The 17,681-nt window shown below is 40.0% G+C and overlaps 1 protein-coding gene across 1 annotated transcript in view; it reads left to right on the top strand.

Annotated features, from left to right (window-relative positions):
• The window catches only part of csmd1a (CUB and Sushi multiple domains 1a), a 354,566-nt gene that overhangs the window by 188,367 nt on the left and 148,518 nt on the right, over nucleotides 1-17,681 (top strand). Inside the window, exon 2 of the mRNA XM_041888224.1 lies at nucleotides 7,663-7,879. Within this exon, the coding sequence (XP_041744158.1) occupies nucleotides 7,663-7,879 (217 nt within the window). The remainder of the gene's footprint in view (nucleotides 1-7,662; nucleotides 7,880-17,681) is intronic.

The following is a 17,681-nucleotide window of genomic DNA, read 5'->3' on the forward strand; positions in this document are numbered from 1 at the left end:
CTTTTACAACCCCCTTGGAGAAGCAACCAACTGGCTATTCATCATAGATGTAAATTATCTTTATTTATTCATGTGTTATATGGTTGTTTATTCAATGCCATGTATTTCAATATCTGGCCCCTGCTTGGTTGTTATTGAGACAAAGTGTGGGAATGTATTGACCGTCGACCCCGGGTTGGCTACTGCAGTAATAATGTTAATAAATCAATACAGGGGGCTATCAGTGGCACAATTAAGGCTTTATTTCATGTTCCAGAGTGCAAACTGGTCCTCTGCAAGGGCAGCTTTACTGTCTGTCAGTTCAAACTAGTCAAAGTGAATCCCTGGTTGTGGATCTCATTAATTACTGTTGCACTGGTGACATTTTGTCACGATCGTCAAAAGGAGTAGACCAAGGCGCAGCGTGGAATGCGTACATCTCTTATTAGAGTACTTACACAACTAACAAAACAACAAAACGAAACGTGAAGTCCTCAGTTAACAAACAAACCAACACAGAACAAGATCCCACAAAACACAACTGCCCAAACGGCTGCCTAAGTATGGTTCCCAATCAGAGACAACAAGCAACAGCTGATTCACGTTGCCTCTGATTGAGAACCACCCCGGCCAACATAGAAACACATGAACTAGACACTGAAACATAGAACACAAAACAATGACTCTACACACCCTGGCTCAACATATGAGAGTCCCCCCAAAGGCGTGGACTGCGAACGCGCCAACATAAACCCAACAGGGGAGGGGCCGGGTGGGCATTCCTCCTCGGAGGCGGATCCGGCTCCGGGCGTGACCACCACCCTCTAACAACCCCCCCGTAGCGCCCCTGGTCTGGTCCCGCTGGCTGGAGCTGGACTGGACATCGGTGGAGCGGATTGCTTAGGCTCCGGTGTGGAGCAGCTGACCGGTACCTGACCAGGCACCGGTGAAACGGGCACGGGCTGTGCCGGACTGACGACGCGCACCACAGGCTTGGTGCGGGGAGCAGGGACGGGCCGAACCGGTTGACGGGCGCACCATTGGCTTGGTGCGGGAGCAGGAATGGGCCGGACCGGGCTGACGAAGCGCACCACTGGCTTGGTGCGGGAGCAGGAACGGGCCGGACCGGTTGACGGGCGCACCACTGGCTTGGTGCGGGGAGCAGGAACGGGCCGGACCGGGCTGACGACGCCGCACCATTTGCTTGGTGCGGGAGCAGGAACAGGCCGGGCCGGGCTGGCGACGCGCCCCATAGGCTTGGTGCGGGAGCAGGAACAGGCCGGGCCGGGCTGGCGACGCGCACCATAGGCTTGGTGCGGGAGCAGGAACAGGCCGGGCCGGGCTGGCGACGCACCCCATAGGCTTGGTGCGGGGAGAAGGAACAGGCCGGGCCGGGCTGGCGACGCGCACCATAGGCTTGGTGCGGGGAGCAGGAACAGGCCGGGCCGGGCTGGCGACGCGCACCATTGGCTGGGTGCGAGGGGCAGGAACAGGCCGGGCCGGGCTGGCGACGCGCACCATTGGCTTTGTGCGAGGAGCAGGAACAGGCCGGGCCGGGCTGGCGACGCGCACCATTGGCTGGGTGCGAGGGGCAGGAACAGGCCGGGCCGGGCTGGCGACGTGTATCACAGGCTTGGTGCGAGGGACAGGAACTTTTTGGAGAAATGTCCTCTGGTCTGATGAAACAAAAATATAACTGTTTGGCCATAATGACCATCGCTATGTTTGGAGAAAAAAGGGGAAAGCTTGCAAGCCGAAGAACACCATCCCAACCGTGAAGAACGGGGGTGGCAGCATCATGCTGTGGGTGTGCTTTGCTGCAGGAGGGACTGGTGCACTTCACAAAATAGATGGCATCATGAGGAAGGAAAATGATGTGGATGTATTGAAGCAACATCTCAAGACATCAGTCAGGAAGTTAAAGCTTGGTCGCAAATGGGTCTTCCAAATGGACAATGACCCCAAGCATACTTCCAAAGTTGTGTCAAAATGGCTTAAGGACAACAAAGTCAAGGTATTGGAGTGGCCATCACAAAGCCCTGACCTCAATCCTATAGAAAATGTGTGGGCAGAACTGAAAAAGCGTGTGCGAGCAAGGAGGCCTACAAACCTGACTCAGTTACACCAGCTCTGTCAGGAGGAATGAGCCTAAATTCACCCAACTTATTGTGGGAAGCTTGTGGAAGGCTACCCGAAACGTTTGACCAAAATTAAACAATTTAAAGGCAATGCTACCAAATACTAATTGAGTGTATGTAAACTTCTGACCCACTGGGTATGTGATGAAAGAAATAAAAGCTGAAATAAATCATTCTGTCTCCTATTATTCTGACATTTCACATTCTTAAAATAAAGTGGTGATCCTAACTGACCTAAGACAGGGATTTTTTACTAGGATTAAATGTCAGGAATTGTGAAAAACTGAGTTTAAATGTATTTGGCTAAGGTGTATGTAAACTTCCGACTTCAACTGTATCTCTGCTTGATTTAGCTTTTGGTATATATGGCATTTTTATACATATTCTGTATTTCAACTGAAGAAAGCAATAATTAATCAACACACTACTGTAAATAAATGGACACTACCTGTTATAAAACAATAAAATGGTGAGAAATGCTCAGTCTGAAACCATTCGGCTATGGGTTTCACAGCCCTATAATAATGATACAAGCTATATCACCTTAGAAATTGTTTATTTACAACCTCTGGGGTATAACATGTTGGGCAAAGTGGTATAGGAGAGTCTGACATTTAACCCCCAACTTGACTTCAGTCTTCGCCAACGAGAACCAAGAGGGGCCTAGCTTCGTCCTTCATGTCTGGGAAAGGTATCGAATTTAGGCCATAGAAAATCCTACACCCATCTCATTAGATCAGAACCGGATGGATCAACAGTATTGGGTTGTTAACATTTTTTCTTTTTTTATATAAATAAATGTGGGACACAAAAAAAGGCAGTGTAGAACACCATTGCCCAAAATGCATCGCTACAATCACTTTCAAAAGAATGTTCTGAAGTTTGCCCCCAAAAATGTATTTTCCAACGAATGAAGTCACACAAAACTGTCTGTCTTTTCCTACGAGTTAGTTCACAACAGAAATGTGTGTATTTTCACACGAATTAAGCCACACAAAAGCGCAAGAAATCTGCTGAAATACTTTTCTACATATTTGCACGAATTGAGTGTGAGATTGTGTTGGACCACAAGTCAGAGACCACTATGATGACACACCAAATGCATGTGATGGATACTTTTGTAGGCTACAGTCCGAGCTCTGTCTTCCAATGGTGCGACTGCTGTAGGCATTCAAAGATTATCCAATTTGATTAAACGCTTGGAGGTAAGGACGACAGCAGTGGTGTAGCCTACGGGCGATACGGATATCACTTATTATAGCTTCGATGCGAGCAAGATAGTTTTTATAGAGTTCTTACATTGGGCTGGACTCACTCTCTTGGTTGCATTGAAGCTACAGTTATTGGTATCTACATAGCGCATTGATGTGAATAACACTGCTGCTCACTCATTTAGCTATTTGCACTTTACGGATTTTGGTGGTTGTGAATGGCTGTACACAAATGTATATTTGTATTTTAACCCAATAATGGTTGAATTGAAGAAGTTTAAGCTGCCTATCAATCATTGTTTTTGCGACCAGTGGACAGCCAGTGAAAAATGCAATCTTCCAACAGCTGCATAGTGCGGATCCCAGACTATGGAAAAGTTTGAGGAAGTTCATCCCTTCTAAACTTCTCAGTGGTATTGCGCTCCATACTGTCAAAAACTAGTTTAATTTAAGAAGACTATGAGTGGGGCTTTTATTGCTCTATCTAATTAGTGCTAATTTTTTTTTTTTTATGGACACATGCTCAAACTCGCACACTTTTGATAGACTTAAACAGCTGCAAATTATCGAGATATCAAAGTGTCACCAACAAAAACATAAACTAGGCCTATAGCAAATGCAGCATATGGCATACATTGTTCACATGCAAATAGCCATTCCATGAGAGCAGCATTTCTTTTTCAACTCGAAGCAACGAGTCCAATCAGTCCTCCATGACAACAAGATAAACAACATACGCTAATAAATCCTTAGTTTTTGGTTATACTAAGGTAAAACAATTTGCCTAATCTATATTAACATATTTCCAAGTCCTATTCTTGAAGATCAAGGGATATTCAATTAATTGGAATGACTGGAAATTTGACAGACCTTGGTTTTTAATGCAAAGATATAGCCTAATCATATTATTATCTGTAGTAGAAAACAATGGGTTAGAAGAATCCTACATAACCAACCCATAAAGTAAAATGCAACATCCGTTTATAGCCAGCTATGTAAACTCTAACATGTATTTATCCTGCAATAGATGTCTTTCAATTGGTAATATTCAATTTTGTCTTCTTCTAATGCCTCTTAAGGGGAAAGTAATCTAAAAGTAACTGAAAATAAACTGATTACATTACTGAGTTTGTGTAATCCAAAAGTTAAGTTACTGATTACAATTTTGGACAGGTAACTAGTAACTGTAACGAATTATATTTAGAAAGTAACCTACCCAACACTGGTTATCATTCATGCTGACAAATAAAATATGAAAAAACATGCAAACACAAATGGTGTTTAACCCAAATGCCCACCTACAGTATTATAGTACAAAGTACACAAAGTGCATTGGAACAGAAAGTTCCCTACTGTTACACTTTTAGAGACAGAATAACAGTATACAGATGTCTGACGGTGTCCAGCATCAAACAAATCCAGCATCATCTGGTTACAGCCTGAGCATGTTTTAGGCATATTGGAGTGCTCAATTAATGTAAACTATTAGAAAGATAGCATGTCCCATCTGCAGACTGTCTATTTATTTGGTTTGGGTTCCTTTTTAGGTTTGGTCCATTAGTTAACAATACAACATGACACTGATTTCATACATACTGCTTTTCAATCATAAATAAGCCAAGATATTGGAAGGTCCCCCTGATTACACCGTCTAAAGCGTAAACACATCTACGTTTTTTAAGTCGCTGCTTAATGAACAGCTATTTTTACCTTAGAATTACTGTAGCCCATTTGTTTGTCACTACAAATTAAAATTAAACATTTTGTGTCTCAAGTTTTTATTGCTGCGTTTGATTTCAGAGGTCTTTTTATTTTGTAATTTCATGGTACCATAGTTATAAAATATTGGCTCAGAAGCTTTGACAAAACTTTGATGATTCAGCATTTTTTCATTCTCCATTTGTTTCTGAAAAGAAGGTTTTTCTTACATATGAACAGACCCCCATACTTGTAGTTCCATCATCCTTTATCAATGTAGAGCACTAGTCTAGAAAATTGTGGACTGTTTATATTTCTGATGTTATGTTCTAAGAATAACAATGGTAATTAAAATACATCAACAGATAGGAAATTGAGAACAATGTTTTCCAGTGGCAGATAATTCAAATTAGCCCTAGCCTTTCAGCTACTGTTATGGCCACCAACAACATTTGAAAATGATGTCTTTCTATGAGTGGGTTTCGATTGACACAAATGTCTGCCGGGAGTATTAGCAGCAAGCACATTTAATTGAATTCAATGCAGAAATACACTCTGTTTATTTACTTTGAACTAATGGTTCTTGACCAAAGAATGTCAGGATTTAGCCTTGTTACTCTTTCATTGCAAAGCTCGAGAGGTTGAAAGGAAAATGGCATAATCTCCTTTCATAAAAGATTCGATGAGGAATAGCCTAATGACTTGGTATAATCATGGTGTGTGCAAGCATTTGTGTGTGTGCTGTATTTCTCACATACTGCTTTTCAATCATAAATATGCCAAGATATTGGAAGGTCCCCCTATGCTGCATACGATATGACGCAGCGAGAGATGAGAAATGTGAAATGGAACATTGACCATCAATGTGCATACAGTACCAGTCAAAAGTTTGGACACACCTACTCATTCCAGGGTTTTTCTTTATTTTGACTATTTTCTACATTGTAGAATAATAGTGAAGAAATCAAAACTATGAAATAACACATATGGAATCATGTAGTAACCAAAAAAGTGTTAAACAAATCAAAATATGTTTTATATTTGAGATTCTTCAGATAGCCACCCATTGTCTAGATGACAGCTTTGCACACTCTTGGCATTCTCTCAACCAGCTTCACCTGGAATACTTTTCCAACAGTCTTGAAGGAGTTCCCACATATGCTGAGCACTTGTTGGCTGCTTTTCCTTCACTCTGCTTTCCGATAGATAGTCCCACTAAGCCCAAACCAGATGGGATGGTGTGTCGCTGCAGAATGCTGTGGTAGCCATGCTGGTTAAGTGTGCCTTGAATTCTAAATAAATCACAGACACTGTCACCAGCAAAGCACCCCCACACCATAACACCTCCTCCTCCATGCTTTACGGTGGGAAATACACATGCGGAGATCATCCGTTCACCCACACTGCGTCTCACAAAGACACAGCGGTTGGAACAAAAAATCTCAAATTTGGACTCCAGAAAAAAAGACACATTTCCACCGGTCTAATGTCCATTGCTCGTGTTTCTTGGCCCAAGCAAGTCTCTTCTTCTTATTGGTGTCCTTTAGTAGTGGTTTCTTTGCAGCAATTTGACCATGAAGACCTGATTCACACAGTCTCCTCTGAACAGTTGATGTTGAGATGTGTCTGTTACTTGAACTCTGTGAAGCATTTATTTGGGCTGCAATTTCTGAGGCTGGTAACTCTAATGAACTTATCCTCTGCAGCAGAGGTAACTCTGGGTCTTCAATTCCTGTGGCGGTCCTCATGAGAGCCAGTTTCATCATAGCGCTTGATGGTTTTTGCGACTGCACTTGAAGAAACTTTAAAAGTTCTTGAAATGTTCTGTATTCACTGACCTTCATGTCTTAAAGTAATGATGGAGTGTATTTTCTCTTTGCTTATTTAGCTGTTCTTACCAAATAGGGCTATCGTCTGTATATCCCCCCTACCTTGCTCAAATGCATTAAGAAGGAAAGAAATTCCACAAACTAACTTTTAAGAAGGTACACCTGTTAATTGAAATGCATTCCAGGTGACTACCTCATGAAGCTGGTTGAGAGAATGCAGAGAGTGTGCAAAGCTGTCATCAAGGCAAAGGGTGGCTATTTGAAGAATCTCAAATATAACATATATTTTGATTTGTTTAACACTTTTATGGTTACTACATGATTCCATATGTGTTATTTCATAGTTTTGATGTCTTCACTATTATTCTACAATGTAAAAAATTGTAAAAATGAAGAAAAACCCTTGAATGAGTAGGTGTGTCCAAACTTTTGACTGGTAGTGTATGTCAACACGTTAAAACATACCCAAACACATATATATTTAATGTTTGTGAAGAGAGGTTATTAGATTCAGGCCTGAGGCTTCTAATGGGTAATTGGATGCTTTGTTATGCTACAAATATGCTGTTTCAGTGGCATACTTGAGGACGGTAAATAGCTGTTTCTCGCCATTTCTAAAGTATGACAGTTTATCAGGACACCACAGAAATCCCTCCGTGAGTCATGCATAATATTGCTGAAGGAGTTTCCCTACATAGTAGTTCACCGGTTTCGGTGTTGTCATATTCCAAAAGTTTTCTGGTACAACGGTTAAATTCTTAGATTGGAAATATTATATCTAATGTCTGTCTTTGATTTTGTCCTCAGGTCAAACTTGTGGTGGTGTTGTACAAGGACTAAATGGAACGATAGAGAGTCCTGGCTTTCCCCATGGCTACCCAAACTATGCGAACTGTACCTGGATCATCATTACAGGAGAACGAAACAGGATACAGTTGTCATTTCACACATTTGCTCTTGAAGAGGACTTTGACATAGTCGCCATTTATGATGGACAACCGCAGCCAGGAAACCTGAAAATGAGGTAAGACTTTTACTTACCCATATGCAGTTTTATATGTATTCATTGGATTTGAGTGTTACTGTATTGTTGTAACTTTAGTGGTCCTGTGTGGCGCTAGCAATGCTAAGGTTATTATGATACATGCTGACATGACTGCTTATGCCAGTACCAGTATGTAAAAAAAAAAATATGTATGCACTCACTAACTGTAAGTCGCTCTGGATAAGAGCGTCTGCTAAATGACTAAAATGTAAAATGCAAATGTATATAGATTTTGGCCTATTGTGCTAGTTAAGTGATAGATACTTTAGTTGTGTTGTGTTGAACATTCATGTGTACCCACTGAATAGTTATATTGGTGTTATAAGGGCACTCATTCATTCCAACTGTACTTAAAGTACCACAGGGATTCTTTATCTTGCCATAAAAGAGCAAATCAACTGAAAAAGTAAAATTCCCATCAGGACCCTTCTGAAACAAGTGAACATTTGTAACGCCATGCAAGTTAAACTGCATCCCTGTGGTTGCCAAGGTTGCACTTACCAGGTTTGAAGTATGCCAATAGGTTGGTACGGGAGGCACCCTCTGGGCATTGAAGTGAGTAATGGGGACCTGCAATCAATAAAGGCAATCTCAAAATACTTGTGCTCCAAGTGAAAATGGAATGGCTTTAATCAGATGCAGCATTCTTTTAGTAACAGATGATTAACACAACTGTTTGCATAAAGAGGGTGAAGAGAAACTAATGCTGTTGAAAAGTATTTACCAAGTAAATATATAGGTGGTATTATAAAGTGTTTACCAACTCAGTGGCCTTCTGGTTTGATTGTCTGCCCGGAGATTGGAAGGTTGGGAGTTCGATCCCCGTTTGAGTTATACCAAAGACTCTGAAAATGGCACCCGCTGCATCTCTGCTTGGCAATCAGCATGAAGGAGATAGATTGTTGGTAAGGCCCTGCGATAGACTAGTGTCCTGTGAAGGGGTTGTAATTATACATCAAACTGCCTCATGCTACCGAAACAGGAGAGCACGTTCTGGCTCACACAAGCCAAGGTTTGTGCAAGGCTACTTACTTAATGAATATAAAGTGTTAGACAGAGCAATGTGATTCCATGTACATAGCACCTAAAATAGTGATGCAGATGTAACATGCATTCTGCTGGAAGTAGAAGTCTAGAACTTAAAAAGATGCTCATTAGGTTTTTATGTAGCATATAGCCCCTTATTGTCATTTCTACGAAGTCCAATGGAATGCTTCGGCTTACATAAGTAGCTATATTAAAACCACTACTACTACTTACTACTATTATTATTGTTATTATTATTATTATTTTTATTGTTGTTGTTATTATTATTATTATTGCTATATGATGATGATGATGATGATGACGATGATTATTGTGTTTGGTCGTTTTGTATGCTTGATGAAAGTGGCCTAATGCAGATGTAAAAAAAACAACAACATGCCAATGGATTTGAGGTATTATTAATTCTGGTGCTGAACTAGCTGCATACAGCCTGTAAGTAATTCTGTGCAGATGCTTAATGTGGCCTGATCAGAGAGGGAACACATTTAGAGAGAAGTCACTGACATATGCATGGGCTGACAAAGAGTAACTCTTCATAATTGGAGATGGAGTCAATGCACTGGTACTTACATACAGTATAATCCTCATAGTATAGTGCAGTACATGCTTTCATTTGTGCTTTAAGTATACTTTCAGTTGTGTTTTCTATGGAAATGTGTCTATTAATTACTAAGGCTAAAGATAGGAGACTGTTGCATTGCAGATCCAGAAGTGTAGGCCTTAGTGCTCTGGGGCTAATACGTAGGGGATGCACTGTAGCTAGGAAAGACTGGTGTTGGAATTATAGCTCAGGATGTCTTACTGTTTTCTATTCACAGGCTGTTCACATAAGCTTAATGAACTTCTTATTGCCAATTTTAAGTGGTCTGGGATACCCTGCTAGAGGGTGTTTAAAAAAACCATGCTCCTCGATCCTCTTGAAAAGAAAAAAAGAGTTGATTCATTAGGATCATTAGGATTAAGATACAAAATATCACCAAATTTAATCAAGTAATTAAGTCATCTTCACTTTGTCTAACAGCTTCCTTCAGACAATGATTTTCCTTCATCCAGCCCCTCCCTCATAGTTTTATCATTTTTTGAACCTTACGTGTGTGTGATATACTGTATAGTTTATATTAGCCCAAATCCTTAATGGTTGTCCTGACAAATTGGTTATTTTGTATCATAATTTTCTGACATTGAAAAAGACATCGCCAAAACATGAAATGGTTTTGAGGTAATATAGGTTGAATACATTTAGTTGTAAAATGGAAGTTAAAAAATGGGTGATGTGATGTATCTGCAAAGCTTTATATCGGTAGAAAATATGTGAATATGAACCTACACCGGGGACTCTGTGACACTGAACACATGGGATGTGGTTTGCAATGACTTTATGTAAATTCTAAAAGCGTCTGTCCAGTGTCCAATGCAATGTAGATTATTTTTAATCTGTGCTTGTTGGACATTGCTAAATTTTCTTGACTCTTGTTGCACTCGATTCAGCTCGCATGGCTTAGCCTTTGCTCAAAGCAATACATTCTGTGAAATGTTTCACAACAAATACCTTGAAATCGCGGGCGAACTCCACCCACCTGAAACAACCTGCTGGGTTGTAAGTCATGTGTGCTCTCTCTGGATTTACATCCATCCTCCCTCTGCACAATCTGCCCATGCAAAATATTAACCAAGCTTTGTGGAGGTCTCGTATGGGAGGGGAATAAGTTTGAATTTCAAGTGCGTACAGAAGCTGTGCCCTGTAGCATTACTTGACTAGATCAGTGAAAATGTCAGTCAGTCTCTTGGCCAGTGAGAAAATATCAGGCTAATGATACTTATACATTTCATTATACAGCTCTCAAGGTCAAGATTTGCAGGACATACAAGTATTCAGACCCCTTCCCCTTTTCCACATTTTGTTATGTTACAGCCTTATTCTAAAATGGATGAAATAAATAAAAAATCCTCATCAATCTACACACAATACCCCATAATGACAAAGCAAAAACAGGTTTTTTGAAATGTTTGCACATTTATTAAAAATAAAAAACAGAAATACTTTATTTACATAAGTATTCAGACCCTTTGAATGAGACTCAAAATTGAGCTCAGGTGTATCCTGTTTCCATTGATCATCCTTGAGATGTTTCTACAACTTGATTGGAGTCCACCTGTGGTAAATTCAATTGATTGGACATGATTTGGAAAGGCACACACGTGTCTATATAAGATCCCACAGTTGACAGTGCATGTCAGAGCAAAAACCAAGCCATGAGGTCAAAGGAATCGTAGAGCTCCGAGACAGGATTGTGTCAAGGCACAGATCTGGGGAAGGGTACCAAAACATTTCTGCAGCATTGAAGGTCCCCAAGTACACAGTGGCCTCCATCATTCTTAAATGGAAGAAGTTTGGAACCACCAATACTCTTCCTAGAGCTGACCACCCGGCCAAACTGAGCAATCGGGGGAGAAGGGCCTTGGTCAGGGAAGTGACCAAGAACCCGATGGTCACTCTGACAGAGCTCCAGAGTTCCTCTGTGGAGATGGGAGAACCTTCCAGAAGGACAACCATCTCTGCAGCACTCCACCAATCAGGCCTTTATGGTAGAGTGGCCAGACAAAAGCCACTCCTCAGTAAAAGGCACAGGACAGCCTGCTTGGGCCAAAAGGCACCTAAAGGACTCTCAGACCATGAGAAACAAGATTCTCTGGTCTGATGAAACCAAGATTGAACTCTTTGGCCTGAATGCCAAGCGTCACATCTGGAGGAAACCTGGCACCATCCCTAGAGTGAAGCATGGTGTTGGCAGCTTCATGCTGTGGGGATGTTTTTAGCAGCAGGGACTGGGAGACTAGTCAGGATCGAGGGAAAGAAGAACGGAGCAAAGTACAGAGAGATTCTTGATGAAAACCTGCTCCAGAGCACACAGGACCTCAGACTGGGGCGAAGGTTCACCTTCCAACAGGACAATGACCCTAAGCACACAGCCAAGACAACACAGGAGTGGCTTCGGGACAAGTCTCTGAATGTCCTTGATTGGCCCAGCCAGAGCCTATACTTGAACCCGATCTAAAAACTCTGGAGAGACCTGCAAATAGCTGTGTAGCAGGCCTCTCTCATCTTTTTAAGTGGGAGAACTTGCACAATTGGTGGCTGACTAAATACTTTTTTTCCCCACTGTATTTTGCAATCTATATGGGACGGCTGTCAATCCTTTGGTCCTTAAATGAAACTGGTATACTTTTTTATTTATCACAGTTTTCTTTAACCAATTATGTTCTGTAATGCAAAGCCGACAGTTCCTTACTTTCTCCCCCTTCCACCTACCTCTTTCATTTTTGCGGTAAGTCTGCAATTATTTGGTTGTAATTTTGGATAGAGCAGACATTTCCATATGTTTTTGTTAGCTGCATGTGCGACATAACTCCACCAGTCCTACCTATGATATCATTTATGAAGATTATACCTTTTTTAAACATTTTGTCAAAAAAAATAGTTTTTTTGTCAATTAGTATATTTGAGTTTAACAACAATATTTGTTGCATTATTTGTTCTGTCAGTTCTGGAGGATTAAATTGAAATTGCAACCAATTTTCTATGGCTTGTTTTAGAAATAGTGATATTTGGGAGATTATTTTCTTTTCTAATAACTGAAAGTGAGAGGTTGTAATCTGAATAAAGGGAAAAAGGCCATTCTTGAACATTGGGTGAGACAATCTTACTAATTTGCTAGAGAACCAGTTCGGATTTAAGTATAACTTTCGTACGACTGAATCTTTTAGTGATAGGTCTAATGCTTTAATATTTAATAATTTCTGTCCTCTGAATTCATATTCATTATATTAATAGGCCCGTTTAATTTAGTCAGGCTTGCCGTTCCAAATAAAATGGAATATTTTTTTCTCCATATAATTTAAAAAACTGTTCGCTAGGCGTAGGCAAGACCATAAGCAAATAGGTAAACTGGGATAGTACTAAAGAGTTAATCAGGGTGATTTTTCCACAAATTGACAGGTATTTACCTTTCCATGGTAGCAAAATCTTATCTATGTTTGCTAACTTTCTATTAACATTTATTGGAGTGAGATCATTTATTTCCTTTGGGATATGTATTCCGAGTATATCCACATCACCATCAGACCATTTTATTGGTAAACTACATGGTAATGTAAAAATTGTATTTTTTAGTGATCCAATACGTAATATAGTACATTTGTCATAATTTGGTTGTAATCCAGAGAGGTTAGAACATGTATCTAGATCCTCTATGAGGCTGTGGAGGGATTCTAGTTGTGGATTTAAAAGAAAACATTTCTGTCTTTTACCTCTGTGCCAAAATGGTAAAGGCTCAATGCCATCTGGTATTCACAGCCTTCTCATTCCATCTCTTTTAAGTGTGTGTGAAGACATGGATAATTTCTCTGTTAATAGTCTGTTAACACACACCTCATACTGTGTGACACGACGTGTTGATGTCATTACTTCAGGGCAATAACTAGCCTAAGCAGGTCATTACACGGGCAAAGATCACTGGCTATATGATCTCCTCAGACTCTATAAAGGGGTCTTTTTTTACCCCGTCCCCCTTTTCACCAATGGCTCTTTATCATTTAGGATGTAATAGTATGGTAATGAGATTCTGTGTTTATGCTAATTAAACACATGGCATTACCAGAGGGTTAGGAGCGATGCTCTAGTGACAAGCAGTATCCGTCTCTGGTGAACCTCTCCTGGGCTGATGGGACTCTACCTCTGTGTATGTAGAGAGTGACAAACATTGCTCACCATGACTGCAGTGTCAAACTTTATAACACTGTGGGTTTCGACCTATAAACGCTGCCTGTTACCGTCACAGTTGCCCTCTTTGTCTGTCTCCTCAGCTCCAAAAATGTGCCGATTACCTCTAAGATGCTGACTGGTAACAGTGACTTACCGCCACTAGATGTCAGTGAAACCTAAATTCCTGTGTTTTTATGCTAATGACATGCATCAAACATATATAACAGAATAGCCTACATTCAGCAAGGAAAATAGGGCAGGCAAAGATAACCAGTGATTTGAACAAATCCAGCACAGGAGGATAAGGACTCAAGCTAGCTGAACTAAGTAAGCATGGGTAGGATGTGGAGGAAGTGGCTTTGCCATGTTGGTTGCATTGTTGCATTGGATAATTCTATAAGCTTCTTTATACATGTCTCAGAATGGTATCAAAAGTTGAAGGCAATTTTTAAAAATAAAGATAACAAATAGTGCCATACCAGCAAGACACAACTGTACAGTACTGTAGGCCCACACCAAACAAAGTATTGAGCTGTATTGAGTTGAGCACTATGAATAAAGAGAACAGTCTTGGGAAAGTAGAGATAAAAACACTTCACTAGAGATGAAGACTTCACATTCATTGAAAGAAAGTAGCACTTTGCAGGTCTGAAAGTGGATAAAGGTCGCTGAAACGGTCATTCGAACGAGAACATGCTGGCCACACCCGCGCAAACTGGCATTTCTGACTGATAGGAGTTATTATGCTGCACAGATTTCCTCTACCTGAAGCAGCTGTTATGTTGCATATTCTGTCCTTTGAGAACGATACTTCCCTTAACCTTTGAATAACATACTGCTACCTGAACATGTGCAGACTGACTATGGATGCAGGTAAAAGGGAGTTCACCTGTGCATTGTAAAGAGATGGAAGCCTACTGTGTATTGTAGTGAAGGAGTACATATCTTACTGTCAACAATTATTATTGCAGTACACTTGAATTACTTTTCTTCTTTGTTACAGTAATACTTTTTCACAATAGTTTTCAAACCATTTCATATTTATTAATTATTTTTGAATGATGAATGGCTCTCTATTTACCTATGTATTTACATGGTATTTACATAGGCTGTCAAAGTGCAATTACAAAGGAACTAATTCATTACTATGTAATAACAGTGTATGTGGTCTAAGTGAACAGTTGCCATGTTTGGCTGAATCATTGGCTGAATCTAATAACTCACTGGCACAGGAGTAATTACAACTATGTACTAGTGATTTCTACGGTGAGAAATAGCCTCTTTGGCACCTGAAGACAGGCGATAACCGCGGTGCTGGATGGAATAAGAACAAACTGTTATTTAAGTTATATTAAAACCAGGAAAATCTGGAGAGTCCTCTGCTGATTATAGACTCATAAGTTTAATACATTGTGAAAATAAAATAATAACAAAGCTCTTTAAGCAATAGAATGGTAAAAGTCTTACCAGTCTTGATACGTTTAAAAATAGACACTTACAAACAAATTTCAATTTTATACAATACACAAAAAAACCCAGATATAGATGTATCAATAATGGCTGTTGATGCTGAAAAGGCTTTTGACCGTCTTGAATTGCCTTTTCTATTCAAAACTTTGGAAGCTTTCAACTTTCCAGCTGAAATAATAAATGAAATAAAAATATGATATATGATATATAAATACACAAAAAATACATTATCTGATGAAATTGCTTTAGAAAGGGGCACAAGACAGGGATGTCCTCTCTCCCCCCTCCTGTTTGCACTGGTAATTAAACCACTTGCAGAAAGATTTAGACAGGACCCAAATGTCACAGGTATCAGTATTGGTAAGCATGAATATAAACTAAACTTATTTGCAAATTATCTCCTGATATACCTGACCAATATTGAAAACTCAATGCCCCCCTTGCTAAAAAATTTTTCAGAATACTCTAAAATCTCAGGATATAATATTAATGTGAAAAAACAACAAAATAATGGCAACAGGGAAAAATAAAAGCTACAGCAATCCTTTAAGTGGACCACAAAAAAATATAATATACTTAGGATGCTTAATAAGTGACAACAAACAACAAATACAGTTGAAGTCGGAAGTTTATATACACTTAGGTTGGAGTCATTAAAACTTGTTTTTCAACCACGCCACAATTTCCAACAAACAATATTACACAAGTATAAACACCATGTGACCACACAGCCGTCATACCACTCAGGAAGGAGACGCGTTCTGTGTCCTAGAGATGAACATACTTTGGTGCGAAAAGTGCAAATCAATCCCAGAACAACAGCAAAGGACCTTGTGAAGATGCTGGAGGAAACAGGTACAAAAGTATCTATATCCACAGTAAAACAAGTCCTATATCGACATAACCTGAAAGGCCGCTCAGCAAGGAAGAAGCCACTGCTTCAAAACCGCCATAAAAAGGCAGACTTACGGTTTGCAACTGCACATGGGGACAAAGATCGTACTTTTTGGAGAAATGTCCTCTGGTCTGATGAAACAAAAATAGAACTGTTTGGCCATAATGACCATCGTTATGTTTGGAGGAAAAAGGGGAATGCTTGCAAGCCGAAGAACACCATCCCAACCGTGACGCGCGGGGGTGGCAGCATCATGATGTGGGGGGGCTTTGCTGCAGGAGGGACTGGTGCACTTCACAAAATAGATGGTATCGTGAGGAAGGAAAATTATGTGGATATATTGAAGCGACATCTCAAGACATCAGTCAGGAAGTTAAAGCTTGGTCGCAAATGGGTCTTCCAAATTGACAATGACCCCAAGCATACTTCCAAGTTGTGTCAAAATGGCTTAAGGGCAACAAAGTCAAGGTATTGGAGTGGCCATCACAAAGCACTGCCCTCAATCCTATAGAAATGTGTGGGCAAAACTGAAAAAACGTGTGCGAGCAAGGAGGCCTACAAACCTGACTCAGTTACACCAGCTCTGTCAGGAGGAATTTTCCAAACTTCACCCAACTTATTGTGGGAAGCTTGTGGAAGGCTACCCAAAACGTTTGACCCAAGTTAAACAATTTAAAGGCAATGCTACCAAATACTAATTGAGTGTATGTAAACTTCTGACCCACTGGGAATGTGATGAAATAAATAAAAGCTGAAATAAATCATTCTCTCTGCTATTATTCTGACATTTCACATTCTTAAAATAAAGTGGTGATCCTAACTGACCTAAGACACAGAATTTTTACTTTGATTAAATGTCAGGAATTGTGAAAAACTGAGTTTAAATGTATTTGGCTAAGGTGTATGTAAACTTCCGACTTCAACTGTATATGAAGATACATTTATCCCATTACTGAACAATATGAAAGCAGATCTAATTAAATAGAACAATCTTCCCATAAATCTTACAGGTAGACTAAACCTCTTCAGAATGGCATGGCTCCCAAAGTTTTTATATTTATTCTCGGCAATACCAATAACCCCACGAAGACTTTAGTCACAGACTTTATATTAAACACATTCTACAAGAACCAATATCACTCCCTTAAAACACAACCCCACGGAATAATCCTTGAATAGCTTTTCTTAATTCACCTATAAATTGGTCGACATGGAAAACTAAAGACATAGAAACCGTTAATGACTTGGTAATAGGAAATACATTTACGGTATTTCCATGACAGAATTGAAAAGCAATTTTGGACTGACCAATCTAGATATCTTCAAATACATGGCACTAAAAAAGTTTAATATTACAACATTTCGATTTGAAATCTTTTGGACATCAGAGCAACCTTGAGGAAATCCTATTTGAGTCAGAAAATTATATGATATGAGAGGTAAGATATACAAAACTTTGCAGAGAGCCTATCCAACTGACAATCTCTTAGAAAAAATAATACTTAAAAAGAACTGATATTGGCACAAGATGGAGGGAATGTTGGAACATAGCTAATGAAATTACAGTTAACGAAAATGTATGGTTAATCCAGTATAAACTAATAGAA

This window comes from Coregonus clupeaformis, chromosome 1, assembly GCF_020615455.1.
Source record: "Coregonus clupeaformis isolate EN_2021a chromosome 1, ASM2061545v1, whole genome shotgun sequence".
NCBI lineage: Eukaryota > Metazoa > Chordata > Actinopteri > Salmoniformes > Salmonidae > Coregonus > Coregonus clupeaformis.